Source organism: Nelusetta ayraudi, unplaced genomic scaffold, assembly GCF_046127955.1.
Source record: "Nelusetta ayraudi isolate G7.1 ecotype Tasmania unplaced genomic scaffold, CSIRO-AGI_Nayr_v1 ptg000097l, whole genome shotgun sequence".
NCBI classification, from domain to species: domain Eukaryota; kingdom Metazoa; phylum Chordata; class Actinopteri; order Tetraodontiformes; family Monacanthidae; genus Nelusetta; species Nelusetta ayraudi.
The window spans coordinates 3,048,342-3,070,083 of record NW_027466147.1 but is presented as its reverse complement, the minus strand read 5'-3'; the positions used below and the strand labels follow the sequence as shown (position 1 = coordinate 3,070,083).

The window sequence follows — 21,742 nt, the reverse complement described above, 5'->3', positions numbered from 1 at the left end:
CACTCCAACAAATGAGTCACTCACAAACGATGAGGAGCGTTATTGTTTTTATGTGAAACACAGACTGCCTCGCTCACCCAACTGACTGGTGCACTTTTGCAGAGACGGTGTGACTGAGCAGAGCTGCAGGCTGTCTTTAATATTGGATGTGTGGCTGAACCAGCCTAATGGTTTTACACTGGGCTATTTAGGACAAGAATAGCACCCAGTGTGCATGCGCATGCGCGCGTGTTCCTTCCGAACACGGACGACTCCCAAACTATTGAACTTGCTCAACACTGATCGATAAATGCGCTCAAAGTTCAAAGTGGGGCAGTTTTGCCTTCCGCTTAAAAGAAAGAATTTTTAAATGTGAAATGATTTGCTCTTGTTTTGTTGTTTTTGTTTTTTACAAAACATTTTGGTAGGAAAGTAGAAAATTATTAAAAGATGCTCTACCGTGCTGAAGAGAGACGTTGCTGTTCCATTAAGAAGCAAACTTTAAATTGAATTTTAAAAAAATATATATTTTTCTGTTTGGTTGTTGTTTTTCTGTGATACATAAAGTCTTCTGGCCTGGTCGCGATCTCGATGCTCTCTGGTCTTGATCATGTCTTGGTCTTGGTTGGTGCCGTCTTGACTACAACACTAACACACACACACACACACACACACACACACACACACACACACACACCTGCACCCTCACACAGAAAGCCACACTCGTATCGCTGTTGCCCTGTTTGGCGAAAAAGCAAACAAAATCCAGCCGTCCCGAGAGCGCCGAGCGATGTGACACCTCGCGCCGTGCACGCTCCGACCCGGCCCCGTGCGCTCTGCCTCGGTGTCATTATCACCGAGACGCAGGCAGGAAGTTGAAGCAGCCGAGAGGACGACGGATACGGCCGGCGGTGACGCTTTAATGGTGTTTGTTCTGCTGTCCTCTGTGTCCGCGAGTGTTTGCGCTCTAAACCCTCTCAGGTTCCCCGACGCTCCTGCCAGGAATTCACCTCGCTTCCTCGCTTCCGTGTTTTATTTTCCTCTTCCGTCGTTCAAGGCGCAATTGCTTTTGTAGGTCAGCGGGGTTTTGGCCCGGGAAACGTCCGCCTCTGAGCGCTGCCACGCGCACGGCCGTGATAGCGCGGCGCTCAGATTGCTTGAATTCTCCTACCCCCCCCCACCCCCCCTTCCCCCTCCCTCCCCGCCCCCAGGCTGGTAAATTTCCTGGAATGCAGCGGTTTCTCTTGGTTCGTTTTCGTGGTGCAGGACTTTCAGCTCGCGCGAGAAGCGACGGTGACCACGACGAGAGATTCGGCAAAACTGGAAATGATGTGAATTCCTACAGTGACACCTTCCAGAACAGAACAGAACAGAACTGATGATGCCACTTCCCACTTCTGCTGCGTGTGTCGTGTGCACAGCGTACACGACGTCGTCCCGCTCGAGCGGCTAATTTCCCTTTTTCCAAAAAAAAAAAAAAAAGATTGGGAATTTTCCAACCATTTCATTCTCACACCAAAAAATTTGCCATTTTTTAATTTTTATTTATTTTTTAAACCTTTTCCATATGAAGGGGGGATTTCAAATGCCTGAAAATTACATGACAAATTCAATCATAATTGAAAGTAGGGCTTTTGTCCTGTGGGTGGAAACCATGCTTTCTTTCCCTTCAGTGTGTGTGGCTGAACTCAGAATGTCCTCTGTCAATACATTCTGCCTCTATTGGGGTTTGTTACTTTGGTGAGTTTGTGTTTTGCTTAAGAAAAGTTTCTGTCTGAAGCGGACTTCAGACTGCGGTCCCTTGGGTGGAGGCTGTGCGTAAACCTTGTATTTTGCCGGCCGTTCCCGATCCGGGCTCTTTGCAGCTTCGTGAACAGCGTGTCGCCAGATTCTCTGTTGAATTTCTCTTTAACTGATGCAGACGACCGAAAATAGCCGAGCATCCGACCCTGTGACTTTGCCTCTTGGCAAAGGTTGCTTTGATTGTCTGGACCGACCGATCATTATTGGCCGGTCATTAGTGATCGGCTAGTGGCCAGACAAGAGAAAGCTGATAAAAAAGGCCCGCAGACGGTTGAGTCTCTTATTTATCGCTCATCCTTTTTAGCAGCCTGTAGGTTAGCAATGTGGAAGGCATAACTCTGGATGCACTGATGCTCTCAGGGCCTCATGAGGACATTGAAGTCTAAAGCCTTGCAAAAAAAACAAAAAAAACAGAGATAGCTGGCTGAGCTTTTGCTTTCGCAGCTGCAGGTACCGCAAATGACCTAAAAAGGTGCATTGAGGCAGGTTGAGATTCAACCATTCCTGACAGCAAACAAACGTAAACAAGCAAAAGCAAATGCAATTCTCATAATTCAATGGAAACCCCTGCAAATTGCAATTGTAATTAAATTATTATTATTATTTTTTTTTAAATATTGCTTTAATTTTTGCGAAAACCTGTCACGGAAACGCAGCTCGTGTTGCCTTGGTGTCAGATCGCCGGGAGAGGAAGTCGAGCTGAGATGTGATGCAGCCCTGTGGTCATCAAAAAAAAAAGAAAAAAGATTGAGCTGGTTCTGGTCCGTGAATTAATCATGTTGCCTCGATGTGCGTTGCAAGCGAGTCACGGATGCCTGATGATGTCCAGATACTGAAAAAAAACAAACAACTTTGACGGCTGCTGCAGAAATACAGACAGAACGCGGAAGCAGGATGTCACAGTTTAACTGGAAATAAACAGCAAAATGTTGATAGACTTTGTGTGCTGCTCAGAATCTCTCTCTCTCTTTCTTACACACACATACACACACAGAAAGTGTTTACCAAAAACCCACTATCCTGTGGCTATTGCATTAGGCCTCCTTGTTCCAGACTAAAAGCTTCTAAAAGTGGATCAAAGCAAACCCCTCAGACCTTCTTCTCGCACTTGTGAAACAGGCCCTGCTTTTTTAGAGATCTTTGGTGCTGTTTGTTTGATTTCTTTTTTTTTCCCATGCTACTATGAAGTTCTACACTACATACACCGGCCTTTCTAAAGATGATGCAGTAGTAGTTTGGAGACAGCCGTTGAAAAGGACTTGGTGTTCACTTGTACAGAACATCTTTCAGAGGGAGACCACTTCAGAGGCCCCATCAGAGACATTTCTTAGTCGTCTCGGGCTTAAGAAAGTGGGTGAAGATCTCACGGCTCAACAACTCAACGTTTCTTTTTGCTTTTTCACCAAAAAACAAACAAGAACAAACGAACAAAACGAACAGCAATACCACGTCCAGAGGTACGTGGTCTTGACTACGACACTAGGAACGGTGGATACATGGCGAGTAAAGCGAAAACAGACACGAAGTCGGTCGGTGCGAGAGAAGGAGGATGCGGAGGACAGTGTTGGATGGAGGCTGATGATTCACTGCGATGACCTCCGAAGGGAGGAACTGAAAGGAAAAGAAGATCGGACGGACGGACGGACGGACGGACGGACGGACGGGGGTTTCCTCCTTCTGAGACGTTCCTTGAGGCCAGAGAGCAGCAAAATGAAGGCGAAGGAGGCTAAAATGTGCAGGCGCTGAAAACCTGTATCATTCTATACTCTGGCCGTATCCATCCACAGGTTCTGGAACAGCACATTGTCTGTTTGGAGAAAAAAATAAATAAACGTGCGGATGATGATGTTTTCTATTTTTATCAATTTGTGCTGCCGTAATGCTTTCCCGTCCACATTTTTTGCGATGTTGCATGGTTTGCCTTTGCTATGTGAAAAAAGAGCTGAAGAGCAACCGTACAAAGACGCAGGTCATTTGCAAGCATTTCAAACAGCCACTCATGTAAGAGGAGATGTAGAGATGTATAAAAGTCGTTTTTTGTTGAGGGGAAAATGTCAAAAATTCCATTAGGTCGCATTTTCAGCTACTTTCCGTTTGCAACAGCCAATCCTGACGCTTTCTCCGCTCCGTCTGTTGGTCTCTTTCAGGTGGAGAGCGGCAAGATGAAGACCCTGCCCCTCCTCGTCCTCCTGCTTGCTTCAGGAGCCTGCGATGACGTCAAGTACATCTCCAAGAGGAACTCTGGTAGGATGGAACAACTTCTTTCTTCTTTCCCCCCCCCCCCCCCCACCCCGCCCCGGGCTTCAGTTCGACCTCTGTCGTCCCTCTGATACTCTCCACTGATGTTCTCTTGCTTTTTTTTTTTTTTGCGGTTGCTTGCTTTAATGTATCGCTTTTTCCAAACGCTTGTTATTTCCCCAAATATCCAAAGAACCGTCGCTCTCTCGGGCGTTGCTCCTCCTCCCAGGCTCCTTGCTTGTTGTTCCAGTTGTGTTGTGGGCTGCTCTTCGGCACTCCTGTGGCCCTCCAGAACTGCGATAGCTCTCTTTCCTTCTCCCCCTCCTCCGCCGGCGTTGTTGCTGATGCTGCGCCGGTTTGTGTCAGCTGACGGCAGACCGGCTGATGGCCTTTTATGCTTAATCAATTTGTTTTGTCGCACTGACGGCGGAGGGTTTCGACCGGGCTGTCGATGCCTGGCGTGCCGTCTCAATAGCACGCGGCACGGGTCTGCGCTCGCTGCTTAGCCGCCGCTCCTTCGTCTGCTCGCCTTCCCATTGATTTGCACGCAGCTCCTTTTTGGACTCCAGCAGCGCTATGATTCCCGGTATTGTCGTCTTGCACTTCTGTCGAGTCCCCGAAAGTGATGAAAACAGATCCAAAAAAAAAAAAAAAAATGATGGGCTCGGACTATTTAGCAAACTCAGGGCGTCTAATTATATCAATTGAGTTAGAATTGATTCCCCCGGCAGTGTGAGCCTGTCGCACAGCTTTCGCTCGATTGTAAGGGGGATTGCTGGGAACAGGAAGGAAGCCGCAACCCCCCCCCCCCTCCCCCGACTGTGTAACTGGCCTTCACACAGACACATGCTAGCCTTTACCAACTGTGAGAAAGCCAAAATATTCTCTGTCTGAACTACAAATGACACATGTGTTTTGTAAACCTTTGTATAGTGGTATTAGAGGAGAGTTCCCACAACAGACATTTACCATTTCAGAGCAAAACCAATTTCTGTCCCTGAACATTTTGGAGAGGGACCCCAGAGAGCTGTTACCTCGCTTCACGTCCTCTTTCACTCCCTTCATAAATCTCCCCTCTGCTCTTCCTCCAGGCCTCCCTCCCGCCTGCCACTTCCAACCCCAGCATCCTTCTACCATTATACTATATTGTACTCGATACTGCGCCACTGTGCTTCCTCTGGACACGTCCAAACCATCTCAGTCTGACCTCTCGGGCTTTATCTCCAAAACATCTGACATGCTCTGCTGCTCTCCTTCCTTATCCTGTCCGTCCTGGTTGCTTCCAGAAACACCTTCAACTGTTGAGCCCAACTACTTGAAATGCTTCACCTTTCTTCTTTTGAATCTCCACTCTTCCACTCGAGTCCCTGTCATTCAAGTGCGCTTGCTGCAATTAAGCTCCATTCCTCTCCTTCCCAGGGCCTCCAGACTCGCCTCTCTAGATGTTCCTTCCCCGATGTCACACCTTCAGAACACCTCACTATAGATTCATACAATGCCACAGTTCCTCTCTTGTCTTTCGCAACATTTCTGAACTCCTTTGGATTATCAACGTCTTCTACTTCTTTCTTGGCATGAAGTCACACTGCTGTTTAACAAATACCAACTCCTGCCACGAGTCGAGTTTCTACTACTCATCCATCCAACACACTCATCAAATACGTTCTTTCATTCTGCGGTGGCTACAGCTCTCCATGTATTTCCTCGGTGCCTGCACACCTTGCCTTCATTCCTCAGACCCTCTAACAATCTCGAGATCCTTTTCAACGCCCCAAGTCAAAAACTGCTCCGCCACCTCCCCTGGACACTGCCACGCCTCCACCAGTATATCATCGTGACCAATCGCCTTCTCTGCTGTCGTCCACAGTGGACACCAGGCAGACTGACTGCGGCTCACGTGCCACTTTGTGACAGAGTGGAGTCTTCATAGATGCGGATGATGAATTTGACAGTATAACATTTAAAGATCCTGTAGATTTTTTTTTTTTTTGTATTCATCCATCGATCCATCCATCAACCAACCCTCTTGCTGTGAGGCGGCGCCGCTAACCGCTGCCTTATGTTTCGGCATTCTTGTATTCATGCTGAATATATAATGCACACTTGTCAATCTACTTTTTCTGTTTGAGAACAAAAAACAAAAAAACTAAAGAGCCAAAACAACAGAACTCACACTGACTTCCTAACTGAGCTCATACGTGCACGTCCCAAGTTTCATTGTCCAATATAAAGTGTCTTCTGTCTAACTTCTGTCCTGTCTTGACTTCCCCCTGAAATGAGATTCAAGGTTTTCGGGGTTATGCGCAGAACAACAGCCCTGCAGCAGGCAGAGATTTATTAATGCAGACGGCTGAGCAGCAAGTTGCCAGCATGTCTTCCAGGGCACCCAGGCGCCCGCAAACGGCTTCTCGTCGGAAGTTTACGTGGGGAAAAAAAAAAAAAAAAACATAGATGGAAAAAGTGCTTTGCCTTTTGACGAATGGGTCCAACTCAGCGTTCAAAGCCCATCGTTTCCTGGAATGTGTCGGTTTGCGAGTATCAAGGTTTTCTTTCAAAAAGCTTTCTCCTCGTGACTCAGACTCACTCCTCTACTTTTTCCTCTGTCTCTCATGCCGGTGCTGACTGTGTGGGTGAGCTGGTCGGGGACGTCGTTTTTTCTTTTGTCTCTTTGGGGTAATGACTCCAGGTTGCATGCGTGAGCGGTCTGCTTCCTTCTGCACCCCAACACCGACTTTGCACGCACGCAGACGCCATATGGATCCGGGTTTAAGTGTGCTTCAGCGCCGGATGCGTGTGTTCCTGTGTGTGGGAGAGGTGCGCACAGAGCAATTATGTGATCAGAGCCGTGCCGAGCCGGGCCGAGCGGACATTCGTGTGGGCGGGCGACTACAGTCGGCCAAAGATAGGCTGTCAGATCTCCCCTCTCCCTCTGCTGCCTGCATTGTGCGTCTCTCGTCTTTTGTGTGGACACCGGATGGGAAAGGAGCTCGCGCTTCCTATCGCCGGCCGCCCTGCTCGCCCTTGATGCCGCATCCCGAAAGGCCAAGAGGCGACGGCTCGCAAGGAGGCAAAGCAGAGAAAGAGCTTGAGGAGGCGGGCAGACGCGCCAACGTGTGACGTCCATTGTACAGAGATTGACGCGTGAATTATGAATGGAGGTTGCAGCGGAGAGTCGCCGTGGCTTGGTTACGCCGCGGTGAATTTTTCATGTCGCCCCGATGCAGAGATCAGCGGTCAGCAACTGTAAGGGGCAACAGTCAGCTGGTTCAGGACCTCGCTCGACTCGAAGCTCAGCCGAAACCAACGGGGATGTTGACGCGACGGGGAAAGCGCAGGCGGCGTTGGCTGAAGAGTCGAGTTTAGGGCACTTTGACACTTTTTGATGAAAGCTAAAAGCACCAGAGTTTTTATTTATTTATTTTTTTTTCTTTACGTATGGTTTTTACCTCCTGATTGATGTGAAAGTGAAACGCTGTGTGAGAAGAGAGCGAACCAAAGAGAGGCGGTGACGTCTTAAAATCGGCTCTGCGTTTTATGCTCGAGTCCAAAGTGACCTGAGTTTGAGCAACACCACCTTCAGTCAGTAGTTTTGAAGCGTTTCAAAAAAAAACAAAAACATTGGCTGTCTTTGTGGAGACTTTGTGGTATCTGCATGAACCCTTGGACACAGAAGAAGAGAAGAACCTGCACCCTTCACCTCCATTTTCTCTGCTCAGCCCCTGCAGCTCCACTCAACTCCACTATCCTTTTCATGAAATCCCAGTGGAACTGGAATGACGTTGAAGGAAATGTGTTGACACAAAAGGCAGAGGTGTGTGTCACATGAGCCCCTTTTACTTCCAGCTCTAATGAGAACCACGGTGACAGCGTGGAAAAAAAAAAAAAATGCCTGGAAGTCGCACAGGAAGTCATCTGTGAGCCGGACTCATGAGCCCGTCTCTCTCTCTCTCTCTCTCTCTCTCTCTCTCTCTCTCTCCTTCTCCTCCACAAACCCTTTTTTTTTTTTTTTCAGACTGGCATTCACCTCTGACTTGGGTAGCCTGGTTGGATGTGTGCCTATTTTATCTGTTCAGGCTTTGTTTATTTATTTATTTGTTTGTTTATTTTATAATCCCCCAGCATTGTGGCGCTCTCCCATGTTTTATATCTTGTGTCAAGGTTTTATTGCGCAGCACTTTTTGCCTTTCTATTTCCTATGCATTGAGTTTTTCCCTTTCCTTTTCACACATCGCAAGGCACCCCACAGTGCTGCATTTACATGTAAATTTATACAGGCACACATTATACGTATTCATGCCGCGGAACGCATGGAACTCGGATTTGGGCAAAATACCCCCCCCACCCCCCGCCTCTCGTTCCACCTACTGTACGCCCCCCCTGTTTTCAATCTTTGCCAGCTTGCCGTCAACAGCGGTATTTAACTTATCAGAGCACCAAGCCCGACCAGCAGATGAGCCGATCGTGCCGGCTGAAAGATAACGCAACGGATTTGATTTACATCCTCAAGAGAAGCGGCGAACGATAAAAGGATGAAAAACTGAGCAAGACGCTTCCGCATTTTCTTCCTCTGTTCCAACGGGGTGGGTGGGGGGGGGGACAGAGGTGCATCCTTCCTTCATAACAACATATTTTGTTGGTAAGTTCCTGTATACATTACATTAAGATTCTGACCCCGCCTGCTACCCTTACTTCACCTTTGCTGCTCTGGTCTGTTAAGAGCTTCTCTTGATGTGCTGATCCAGATAGTTTTTCATCTGTGTGTGTGTGTGTGTGTGTGTGTGTGTGTGTGTGTGTGTGTTCCTGCGTGATGTGCATGCGATGGCGATGCACAGCGCTCCTCGCTAGCGCCCTTGTGTTTATTCGCGGCTGTGTACGAGCGCGAGCGGATTTTCTGACGCAGCTAAAAACTGGAGTTCAATGAGAGATTGAGATCCGAGTTTGATCTAATCTCAGATAAACTCTGCGGCGTGCGAAGCCGAGCAGAGATGATGAGGCGATACGCTCTGCGCGGGCGCGTTTTTTTTTTTTTTTTTTTTTTCTTCTTTGTGCCCCAGCGCTTGTGTTGCCTCTGCCAGTTTATCTTGCGTAAGTGTGACGTATTTGCATGGAAAAGTTGAAAAACGTATTAATTGGCTCCAGGACAAAACATTGTTAATTACACAGCTCCACTGGTGGAGCCTCTCTCCCTGCCTGAAGACTGCATTTCTTGCTGAAACCACTGATGTTAAAAAAAAAACCCACCAAGACAGTCCTGGACACAAGTGTTGACCCATTTTGCTAAATCCTCAATCACGATTCCTTATACCTTTTAGCACATTCACGGACCATTCCCGCCCATGCTACCGCTAGCTAGCTAGCCAGCCAACTGCAAAGACGTGACCAGACAACGCGTCATTTGTGCATATATATATCAGGCTAATGGTTCGCGAGCAAAAGCAGGAAGATTCACCTTGAATGAACGAAATCACTCAGTTGCTCACCGCTGCCCAGGCCGACTCGCAAAAGGAACAAATCACTTGCTTGCTAACAGACGTCCTGTCCAGCTCACCAAATGAAGGCGTTGACTCACTTGACAAACGGAAAAAAAATAAATCTTTGACCTTTGAAAACTGTTGGTCTTTCACTTTTTCCAGAATTAAACAAATCATTTTCCAATTTCCAATTCAATTTGTTACAGGATGGCTATTTTCCTGGTCGTCACATTTGCGGACTCAAACGTGATGATTGACTTTTTTTTTTTTTTTTTCTAATAATTCTGACTCATACAGACGCAGGTCAATGAAAATAATTGAGTTTCCCATTAGTACAGCCCACTAAATAGCACCCTGTCCCAAAGATATGCATGGGGCTGGTAAACTAGGAGTGCTGTGAATTTGCTTTTCTTGGTGTACCAGGGGCAAAAAGGCACAGGACAGAGAAGTGGAGCAGTGGCTCCGACACGTTCAACATTTATGAGGTCCCATTGTAGTACAGCAGCTGCCAAGAGACAGTTTTGTTTGGCCTAAAATGCTGAATGGTGCAGGTCCGTGACGTAACCTGGTGGCAGAGTTGCTATGAAGCCTTTGCCCTGCGCATCTTCGCCACTTCCTGTTTTATTCAAGGGTCGGGGGTGGGGGATGTGGGGGGGTTATTTCGCTGGTTCCCGAGATGTTCGCATGTTTACTTTTTCAGTTTGCTAAAATATTTAACATGTCAGTGACTGGTCAGTGGCTGTGAAAGGGGGCGTCGCCCTGGGTTTTAAATAGACGCCCAGCTGAAGACATTTACAAATCCAGTATCGTCATCCCCCATCCTCACTGGTCCCAAACACAGGCCGCTCAATCCTCCTTCTTTACTCTCAATAGATTTATTTCTTGGTATTAATTCACACCTCCAACTCGTCTGTCCTCTCTTGACCAGGCTCGTGTTCCGAAAAGCGCAAAATGTCCAGAAGCTTCCATCCTGATCAGATCCTCTTCAAACCCAAACGCCGTTAGCATGGAGGGCTTTAATACCCAGCAGTGTAGTGGTGGCACACTTGCTGTTCTTTCACAGGGTTAACATTCCAACAGTGCTTTTTTTTTTTTAGCCCATATTTTTTAAAAGCTAAATTTCATAAAACAATCATTTGGATATCTTTGGTAGACTTTTAGCTAAAATCGGCGGTGGATGGCAAAGTAAAAAATATTGCAGGGAGCTTTTATACTATTACTCTTTTCCACAAGGTTTCAAAACATCAGGGATATTACAGTTATCTAACTTTGCAGCCTCTTGCCTCAGCAAATGTTTGAACTCAACATCTCTTCAGCCACTTTGCCGCAGCTCGGACCGTACTTTGCAGAGAAATGTCTTTCACTCCTCCGGAAAGCACTAAAAGCAGGACAGCTGCCGTTGAAAAGATGGACAGCACCTTCATCCAATCAGCGATGTCTCATGTTGCCCACTGGCTCCTACTCTTTCCAGCGTTAAGTGATTTGCTCTCGTCTTTTGCTTTTTGGGGGCCACCGTATATATATTTTCAATGGCTGAGACGAGAAGTGCTCTCTGAAATGTCCCCGCTGTCGTCAAACTGGGAGCACTCCTGGCAAAAATGTGCTGCAACAAAGCATTCTTGATTCCGCTTCCTGTTGTACTTGGCTACCAGTCACCTGTTCCAGGTGGGTATGTTGCAAACACCCTCGTCGATACTTTAAGACACATGGAAGGAGCACAGGCGTCGTCTCCTCGACTAAAACTGCTTCCTTTCCTTGCGTTCCGTCTCTAAAATGTTGGCTTGCTGATTTCACTCCAGCGGCTATCTTTAAAGCTAACCCCCCCCCCCCCCCCCCCCACCTCCCGTTCCGCTAATGGCCCGTCACTTGTCGACAGTAAGCACTTTGTCGTGCCAAAGTTGTGAGGTCTCGTAGTTTGGGGGGCCAGATGTAAAGCTCACGCACCATAAATGTTTTTTTTTTTTTTTTTACCATCGTTTAAAACCAACGTCAGCTGTTTCACCGGCGCTGTCCGTCGCTGGCTGTGATGGTGAAGAACAGCGAGGATGAATTTCGCCTCCCGACGAAAAAAAAAAAAAAAAAAAAAAAGACTCATTACTACAAGCGGCTTTTTCCGTTCACTCATTCACGGAGGACGGCCGCTTGACATTTGAAGGCTCTCAGTTTTTGAGTGTCAGGGTGTTTACATGCGGCTGATCGTTCCCTGCCGGTTGCACCAACAGCGCCGCCCATTCCGCCCTCTCCCACTCCGCTCTACCCTTTTGTCGGGCCTTGAAATAATGACGGCGGGCTCCCATAATTTCACTGCTGCGTCCAGCCTGCAAGCGTGCGTGAGGAAGCCTCTCCCTGCTCTTATTTAAATCCACCCTGGCTGCCTTGCGTCGACGCCATTTTTCATTAAAACTTCCCCGGGGGACTGGAAGTCGCGACATCTGCATCGCTAAGAAAAGACGACGGAGACAAAGAAGATAAGAAGAGATTAAGGCGGTTTAGTTTTAATTGCGCTTCATCCGCAGCGCTCTTCACCGATGCCTCTGACGCGTGTCACACCGCACCGGGTCGCGCCAGGTCGCGGCCCGACGCCGACTCGCTTCATTTAGCCAGCGCAGGAATCCCAATTTTGGCACCGCTAGCCAGTGGCAGTATTGCTCACCGGTGGCTGGAGATTCTAAATACGTACTTGTCTTCTTGTTTGGCGTTGGTTCGCCCGGGGCCTGCGGACAGTCGAGTGCGACTCGTGACTGATGAATTTTGTTTTGGGGGCGAAATGAAAGTGCCGGGCTCAACTTTATGATCACTCTGGCCAATATCGTGTTTGTGTCAGTGTGCATCACTCCCACCTCCTCTGCCTGCCAGAGTGTCTCCCTGCAGTGTCCTTTCCTGTCCTCTGAGCCCCCCCGCCCCCCCTCTCTCTGTCTCTGCCTAATCGGCTTTTTTTTTTGGGGGGGGGGGCGCTTTAGACAGCAGCTACCGGGCAATAATGCCAACGAGGGTGACTGTGCAAATCAAAGAGGAGGCGGCCGCCTCTCGACGATTGTCCCGCTGTTCTCGCGTCGTGCTAAACTCACGCCGAGGTACCCTGACAGTGGCTGCGTGCGTTTCCGTCACAGGTTTTTACGCAAAATAAAAGCGATATTTTCTAAAAATTTCGCCAAAGTACGATTGCGTTTCGCAGGTGTTTCCATTGAGCAGTGCGAGGCGCACAAGACGAGATTCTGCTAGAATGAAACGTTTGTTTGCTGTCAAGAATGGTTGCTCTGTCTTTCTCTCCCATCTCCTCCTCCGTCCAAACACAACGCTCCATTCTCAGTTAAAGTCAACTGGTCACATGACCCCGTATGTCACGTCCGCGGATGTGCAAATGCCAAGAAGAGAAGTTGACAAAAAATAAATAAAAAATGGTCTAAAAGTACATATGAGTAGAAGGAAGTTTAATCAAACTGTGAATTCTTTACGCAACTTTCAAGCCAACTGTATTTCTCAATCAAACTCTGAAACTCCACTGAACTCCTTCAAAGAAGGCCCTGGTTGTTCCTCCTTGTCTCACTCACTCTCTCCTCGCTCACCCCACTGCAACTCCCTCACTTTACAGCTCGCGTTTCGTCCCTTTGCAGCCTCTCTGTCACCCCCCCCACCACACACACACACACACACGCACACGCGCCCCTCCCAGCCCGCACCTCTTGTCCCCGGTGTCTCCGTGTCGTGGTTGAGCTCCAAGGTCGTATTAAAGATTCATCCATTCTCTGGTTGTGCTGTCAAATATTGATAAAGGCTTTGACTATGTGCACCGATTCCCCTATTCAAGTGGACACACACACACACACACACACACACACACACACACACAGAGCCTTGAATAGCCATACATCTAGGGTGTGCAACACAACGTGCGCTGCCAAAAATGTTTCAACACATAAATCATGTGATTCTCTGTTCGTGTTGTTCAAAACTTTATCTCTGCTGAAATGTATATAAATTGAAACTCGTACCGTCCAAGTTTCTGTATTTAATTGAAATAGAGTTGCTGCATTGGCTGCTGATGCTTCACTTGATCGCCCTAACTTTGATTAAATAGCAGAAAGGCCAAGAGAAATCTTTGCGTCCCCCTGGTCAGAAATGACCTTTGTGAGGCCCGTGTGAGTTTGGACAGGAGGTGAAAAGATGAAGGACACGACTGATGCCGCAGATCTGTTGTGTTTAAAATATGCTGAATAAGTATGTAGTTATCGGTGGCATCAGAAGAAGAAACCAACAAAGTAACACGCATACGTCATACATGCCTAAACTGGCGCTGAAGCCAAACAAAAAGCATTTTCAGAACATTTGAGAACAATGAACTTTTTTTTTTTTTAAAACCTAAATCTCATAAAACAAAATGAACCTCGCGTCAACGTCCTAACAGACACAGTGAATACGTCGAAGGGGATTTTTTTCAACTCTCGGTTGTCAACTCCACTGCCCATCTCGAACTTTTGCCGCGGCCCCTCAGAATCCCGGAACCGTTGGTCCTGACGTCGGATGTGTGAGAGTGTCAAGCTGACATTTAACCATCCTGAGTCTCTGCGACAACTGCTGGCTAATTTTAGCTTTATATCACACTCCACCACTGCCTTTTCTGCTGGTGGAACACACCAGAGACTTTCCCCCTGTCTTTCTGCACACAGGGTGTGTGTGTGTGTGTGTGTGTGTGTGTGTGTGTGTGTGTGTGTGTGTGTGTGTGTGTGCTAAGAGGGTAATTAATAGAGGGTCACATATAGTCGCTTTCCCCTGGGTCCCCTGTCCAAATTCATCACTGTCTCACACACACGCACACACACACACACACACACACACGCACACACTCGGCGTACATGCAAATGGACAAGCATTTGCTCAGTTAAACCTAATGCTTTCTGTTGCTCCCTCCCGTCTTCATCCCCTTTGCAGTCCAAAACATCCATATTTCATGCTCCGATGAATTATGCAGCACAACCCGTCGAAACGTGCACGTACAGGTGTGCACGTCGGGCGCGTCACGTGCCGACACGGCCGCCGCCACCGCGGCAGCTGATAAACAAACAGCCCACATTCTGAGCGAACAAACAAGCCTGGATGAATGTTGGAAACACCTGCCGGACGTAAAGGAACAACACACGCGGGGCGCCGGAAGAATTTGAGCACATGCCAAGAATGGTAACAACAAAAACACACACAAAAAAAACAAACAAACCGCCAGTGACCTTCAAATATGTACCAACAAAGAGCCCCAGCAGCAGCCTGGTGTCAGAAACACAGTGTTAAAGCACAGTGGTGTCTTTTCCCTCACGAATGCTCTTCTCCTGGGTTATTTATTAAGACTTTGTCGTGCAATATAAGACACACAATCACATCACTGATGATGGATGGAGGGATGGATGGATGGATGGATGGAGGGATAGTTAATTTATCCCCTTCCAGGCAAATCCAGGTGTCCATCAGCATAAAGTGTGCGCCATACACAACCAAGCACTCTGCCACCCTACTTGATAAAAAACCACCAGAAATTAGTAAAAAAAAAAAAAAAAAAGTAGATAAATAGTAAAAGTTCAATGAAATGCTATCAATACAGTAAAGTGCACATCAACCAGATCCATTGTGCAGTCTTATTGCCGCTGGAATAAAAGATGATGAACCAAATTATTTTGCTGTTAGGTTCATAAAAACAGTCGTTAAACATTAGAAGCAGTTTGGCAAAGATGTGTTCTGAGTTTTGATTTGAGCGATGGCAGGTCAGCGCAGTCACAAACACAATATTCAGTCCTTTCTTTCCGCTACATGAAGACGGAGTTCCGGAACACGAGTCCAAACCTCAAACTGTTTGTGTTTCTTCACAGTCAGCGGGTCAGAAGCCACCTGGTGCAGCGCCACCACCTGGTGCAGCGCCACCTTCATCAGGGCCCCTTGGTTTGGTTTTCTCGAAACAGTTGGGGGTTTAATTGACCAACGGCGAGACGCTCTGAGTTTAATGATTCATCCTGCCGGCCGCCTCGCTGCCACATCTGCTTAAACGACGCCGTAAATAATGGATACATGTTGGAGGGTGGGGGGGGCAGGGGGGGGCAGAGAGAGAGAGAGAGAGAGAGAGAGAGAGAGAGAGAGACCGGGGCTTATTAGTCCGCGCTGGCGGAGACAAAGAGGGGGGAGTGGCTGGAGGAGGGGAGGTTGACGGGATGAGAATGGAAGGAGAGAGGAAGACGAGGGGTGGATGGAACTCGGGGAATTAAGAAGAAGAAAAAAACCCAACATGTAGTCCTCGCTGTCAGCCCCTGTGTAATTAAGTTCTGCACTCTGTCGCCATCACTCTGTACAACTGGTAATTTAACTGGGCCTGAGCCAAGAGAGCAGATCAGAGGAGGGGAGAGAGCAGGAGGACGGAGGGGGAGGAGGAAGAGGAGGAGGAGGAGGAGGAAACAAAGGCCAAAGTGAGAAGAAGTTGCTGGGGAGACGACTGGGAGGCTCTTGTGGGGGAGGAAGAGGAGGGAAGGGGGCTGATGGAGGAGAGTTGGCCAATCCCAAGCAGGCCAGTAAGGAAATAACCAGCCGATACCGTAATGAGTTATTGGCCAATCGGTTACTGCGGTTATCGGTTCAGGACTTTTATCCTTTTATTGTTGGCCGGTTGTTCTGTTATTGGCTCCGACGTGTGAAGGCCGTCGACTGAGAAGGGCGATTCTTGTGACTGCGATCCGAGCCACGGAACTAATGAGCTCTGTTGTTGAGGCGGCGCCCTGTTGGTCCTGCCTCCATCTCCGTCGCTGCGTGTTCTCCCGACACGCACGGAACCGACCGCCCGAAAGACGGGGAAGGAATGGCGGGAGGAGCGAAGGGGTGCGGGGGGCGGGGGGGGGCAGAGTGCAACAAAGGTGAAGGGACGGTGCAATTAGCAGCGAGGAAGGAGACGTTTGGAAAGGCTAATGAGAAACAGGGAGGGAGAGGAGGAGGAGGAAGAGGAGGAGGAGGAGGAGGAGGAGGAGGAAGAGCAGCAGAGGGAAAGAAATGGCAGTTAGTAAAAAAAAAAAAAAAAGGAGGGGGGGGTGGGCACAGATAAGTAACAGTGTGAAGAGCTTTTCAATGTGCAGATCTCTGAGGAGAGAGAGAGAGGAAAGAAAAGAGCAACATGTGGGAAGAGATGAACCACACACACACACACACACACACACAAACACACACACAGACACACACACGAGGTCAAAGATTTGGTGTGTGTGCGTGTCTGTGTGTGCGTGTGTGAGTGTGTGTGTGTGTGTGAAAAAACAAGGATGGTGGGGGTGTTGAGTGTAGCAGATTAACTCCATGGGGAGTCTGACTGGAAGAGTGCAGAAGTGCACGTGTGTGTGTGTGTGTGTGTGTGTGTGTGTGTGTGTGTGTGTGTGTGTGTGTGTGTGTGTGTGTGTGTGTGTGTGTGTGTGTGCGTGCGTGAAAATAAGTGCCAGAGTATTTTACTGAAGGGCAATTAGAGGAAAGTGTGTGTGTGGCCGTTGTTACGTGCGTGCGTGCACGTGCACATGCACGCACGCAACAACGGCCACTGCGGGGCCACCACACTGCTGCGTGTGGGTGTGTATTGACATTGTAATTACCAGTGAATAATGCGCAGCCATACGCGTGCACATAGCAGCGTGTGCGTGGCCCCGCCCGCGCGTGTTAGCGCGCTCCCCCGGGGTCGGCTTACTATTGGCATTCTTATTAGGCTGAATGATATACTCCACCTATTAAATCCAGGGCTTATATAGTGCTACTCTGACCACGCTACGCTGTTCACAGGCATGTTGCCGCGCGGCTCGCGCTCTAATTAACTGCCGGGGAGATTGACCAGGGACCGGCTCGCAGTCGATTCACGCCCGCCAGGCCCGAGAAGAGGGGTTCTGCTCACGTTCCGTGTCTTCCACCCATGGAACCAACTCCCTGGCGTGTTAGTGTTGTAGTACCAGAGATTGGTTCTTGATCTCAAGATAACTTTTTTTCGGGGAGGGTGGGGTTTGATCCAGACCAGTCATGACTCAGCCAACACTGTAATAACGCGATAATAATGGGAAAATAATGCAGTTGCTGCCGTTTTACGCTCTGTTGGTCACACCCAGAGTGACACAAAGCCCCTTATTCCGAGTGAATCTATTTTTTTATTCACATTTTATTTTGTAAAGCAAAATGGTCAATCACCGACAAAAATGAAAACGCAGCAAGCAGCTCAAGCAGCCAGCCCGTCAATAATGGGAGACGATTGAAGGTATAGAAATGAATCAAAGAAGCAATGTTGCGATATAATTTAACATAATAATGACATAGTGGTTCATTTACAAATATGTTTATTTGTTTAGTTTTCCTTGCTTGAAGTGAAAAAAAAAAAACAAAATCGCCCACTGCGGTTTTCATCGCTCGTGCTTGAAAGCGCTGAGGTCCCCGTGGAACGTTCTGATAATCAGAGGGAAAGAAGTGTTTAACCACCGACTGCCTGTGCTCTGATTAAAATCTCTCAGATTACTTTCTTATCACAATCATTTCTGACGCGACATTTGTGCACTTTCCCTTTACCCGTGCACACGCTGCTGTTACCCTCTCTCTCTCTCTCTCTCTCTCTCTCTCTCTCTCTCTCTCTTATTTTTTTTACCCCTTATTCATCCGCAATAGGACTTGACAGGGGATCATTAGCCTCATAATGAAAAGCAGCAGACGAGTAATGCATAGCGTCACTGTCTATTACGGCCCCCTTAGCCTCAAGACCCTGAATGTAAATGATGTCCTGTTACAGTCCCGTTTGTGGGCGTGCGCGGTCTGGAGAAGCTTTGAGGACGAAGCGCAGGCAGCGGCTGCCGGTGCCCTGGTGGCAGCTGATGACAGGCAGCTGCGGAGACGTTGCAACACTCACCGACGCTGCCGACGGCAAGCGGCTGAGCCGTTATTGCGGATTGTTGTTGGATGCCGATGAAAGGAGCTCTCTTAACGTTCGGCCAATGGGCTTCAATTCGTTGAGCTGATGTTGTGTGGCCAAGGTGGCCTTGATAGGCTTTCGTGTCCTCAGTATCTTTTCCCCATTGCTGGAATGCTGAATATAATAAATTAAGAAATCCTCAACTTTCAAGATGAAATGTATGTAAATGTGTTTTTACCTGCCTGCGTCAGTCTCTTCTTCTACGCTCGGGACGTTTGGCATGGGCAATACTTGAAAGCCCGAGGTGCGTTACTGCTTCCCTGGTTGGAGGTGGACCAAAACTGACCATCACTAATAAACTCAACCCTTAGTCAAAGTCAAAGTCAGCTTGGTTGTCAATTTCTTCACGAAAAGCAACAAGACGGGACCAACAGTAAAGTGCATAGTAAAAACAATAAAACGCTACAAACTGAGCACACTAAAAAGCACGGCCACGCCCCTGTCAAGGACGGAACTGAACGGCTGTGATAAACATTGCGACCTGAGTGTCTGCAGGCGCCGCAGTCGCCCTCCGTCCACGTCTGGGGTCCTGCCTTCGTACCAGTCTACCCGTCCAAACTGACACAACAGCCTTGCACACATAAGCAAAATCGATTTTGTCGTCTCTGTGTGTGTGTGTGTGTGTGTGTGTGTGTGTGTGTGTCTCCTATTACAGTGCAGTTATTGAGGAGCAGAGTAGCTCAGGGGCAGGAGGCAGCACAGCCAGGAATCAGTGGTATTTTGGGGGACTGTCTGACAGGTAACTCCAACAGCCCCCAAACCCCTCCAAACTGCTGCTGACACAGAACACACTGTCGGGAATCACGGATGCAGAAAGCCGACCCTCTTTGTACAGTAAAGAGGTCAGCACTAGACAAAATAAACACATAAAAAAAAATAATAAATCCCTGCAGAGTCTACAGTATGAAGTGTTTTCCAGAGTCTCTGTGGTGGGAGCTCAGTTCTTCATGCTGGTGGAAGAGCCAAGTTCACAAGCTAAATTCAGCTTGAGCAGCTGGAAGCGAGACACTTAACTCCTCCGTACTGGGACGTTATGAAACTTCATTGTGTAACAGACTTAAAAGAAGTGTCTGCAAAAAAAAAAAAAAATTGTGTGTGGCAAAAGCGGGGTCTTGTGTCATTAGAACACCGAGTACAAATGTTTAGCATCGGCTTTGACTTGAGTGCAAAGCAGCGTTCGAACATTGGTTCTGCTTCTGGTTGTCGTCACCTTGAGGTTGTGGTTCTGTGGTGTGTGTGAGCCTTTCACATAGTTTGTTTTCTGAGAGGGGCAAAACATCAATTTCATTTGGGGGGAGGGGGCGATCCGACATTGACGTCAGGTATCGGTCCGATATCGGACAAAAGAAGGGTATCGGATTATTTTTGGCCTGCATCTCACTTGATCAAGACTCCAATAAAAGTAGTGATTTGTATGAGTCATGTGGATCGTATTGATATATATCAATATATCAATACCGATATTGCAGAATTGAGTATTGGCTGATATGATATAGATCGATAAAATACGATGTCCACACCACACTACAATGTAAGTAGTGATATGTATGACTCGTGGATCTTTCAAGCCTGCAATATCAGTATCGGTACATTGATAATTGTAGCACTCCTAACTTTCATCATTGTGAGATCTAAGCTAATGAATAATAAACGGCAGGTGGAGATTGAGTGTTGTTTTTTTTCCGATGCGATGAATAAAATAACCTGTTGCCTCCATAAATTTCAAAAGCCAGCCTGTGTCACTGCAAAAGTCGGGGTCACACCCAGCACAGGTAACCAGTTTACTGTGACAAATAGCCCTCAGTACTCACTGTGTACACTTTGCCACTGATTCTGACCCGCATGTCTTGGACTGTGGAAAGGAAACCCGAGTACCTGTCCAGAACCCACGGAGACCCTGGTGGGAATCAAATCCACAACCATCTCTCTCTGAGATGCAGCAGCTCAGGAGGTACATGGGAACTCAACTTAACACTGCTGTGGTATAAATATACTAAAATAATAATAATGATAATAAAAAAAAAAAAAAAACCAACATATATATTTTCAAGTTAATGAAGTGTAAATATTAATTTGGCTCCTCGGGCAACTCAGCTCATCTGTAAAATCCAACAGGGCAGTTATCTGTATTGCATAAGCGCAGCCTTCTCCCATATTTGACATTAATCGCTATTTTTTTCCCCCCCCGCTGCTGTGTATCATGTGTGTGTGTGTGTGTGTGTGTGTGTGTGTTGCTCATTCAGGACGCTCAGTGTGTGTGTGAGTGTGTTTGTCTGTGCAGCTCTTCCTTTCTGACCGTTTTTTCAAATTACAAACACCAATATCCCCAAGACTACACTGGCCTAGTTATCACACACACACACACACACACACACACACACACAGGAGGGACTTTCTAGTTTATTTCAGTACAAGCTGCCCTCAGCATCGTCTCCCACTCGCGCCGCCACCACACTACTTGTTTGAATAAGCGAAGCTCTTGTCTCTCCTCTGCACCGCGTCCTCGCACGAGTCCGTGCCCTTTATTTTTCCATGCGCCGCTTCTTCGCATCTTCTTTCGTCCGCGTGCGTCGTCGGGTGTTCTTCCCCCTCTGGTTGGACGAAGCTTCGCGGGGAGGCGGGAGGAGAGGAGTCGTCGGCCTGAATGTGAAGGAGGCGGTGCGTGGCGCTCGGCAGAAGGCCGGTGATTATGAGTTGTGTGGCTCACTGCCAGCGCTTCAACCTGCCAAAGTATCCTTGAGCTTCAATAAAGAGTCCTTGGGCGAAAGCCGCGCCATTGATTAGGACGGCCCGCTGACCCCTCGCTAAGTTAACCGACGGCCAATGAATTGTGTCCTGGCAAACGCGGAGAGCCGCTTTATTGTTGGCTGTGTGTATTTAATCCGTGCACGTTTTTTCAGTCGTGTTATGTAATTAGCTAATATCATGCAAGAGGGGGTGGGGGGTGGGGGTGGGGAAGCCGTGGCGCTGAATATCATCATAGCCGGAGGAGAGGAAGAGAGAAGAGAAAGAGGTTCGAAAGTGCAGTTTGAAAGTGAACCAAAGCAGATGAAGCTTTGAAAACTTGACCACTTTCAAACCCATTCAGACGAGACCTCGGCTTATCCAATGTGAAAGGAGCCTCAAATAAACTGGTGGCACCGTGTCTTGTAGTTTGTTGACAGTGGGTCAGTTTGAGACGTCGGACATCTGCTGCAGCTTTTTGGTTAAACTGGACTAAAGCGTGAGCTGCTCAACTGATTGGAATTCTGGGCGGTGCTTTCATTTTCACCACTGAATAATTTTTCTTTTTCCCTTCGCT

The 21,742-nt window shown here is 47.9% G+C and overlaps 1 protein-coding gene across 4 annotated transcripts in view; it reads left to right on the top strand.

The window, feature by feature from the left end:
• The window catches only part of il1rapl2 (interleukin 1 receptor accessory protein-like 2), a 290,457-nt gene that overhangs the window by 43,234 nt on the left and 225,481 nt on the right, over nucleotides 1-21,742 (top strand). For all 4 annotated transcript variants that reach the window (XM_076048011.1, XM_076048010.1, XM_076048013.1 and 1 more), the window contains exon 2: nucleotides 3,930-4,026. In XM_076048011.1, the coding sequence (XP_075904126.1) occupies nucleotides 3,945-4,026 (82 nt within the window). In that variant the 5' untranslated portion in view covers nucleotides 3,930-3,944. The remainder of the gene's footprint in view (nucleotides 1-3,929; nucleotides 4,027-21,742) is intronic.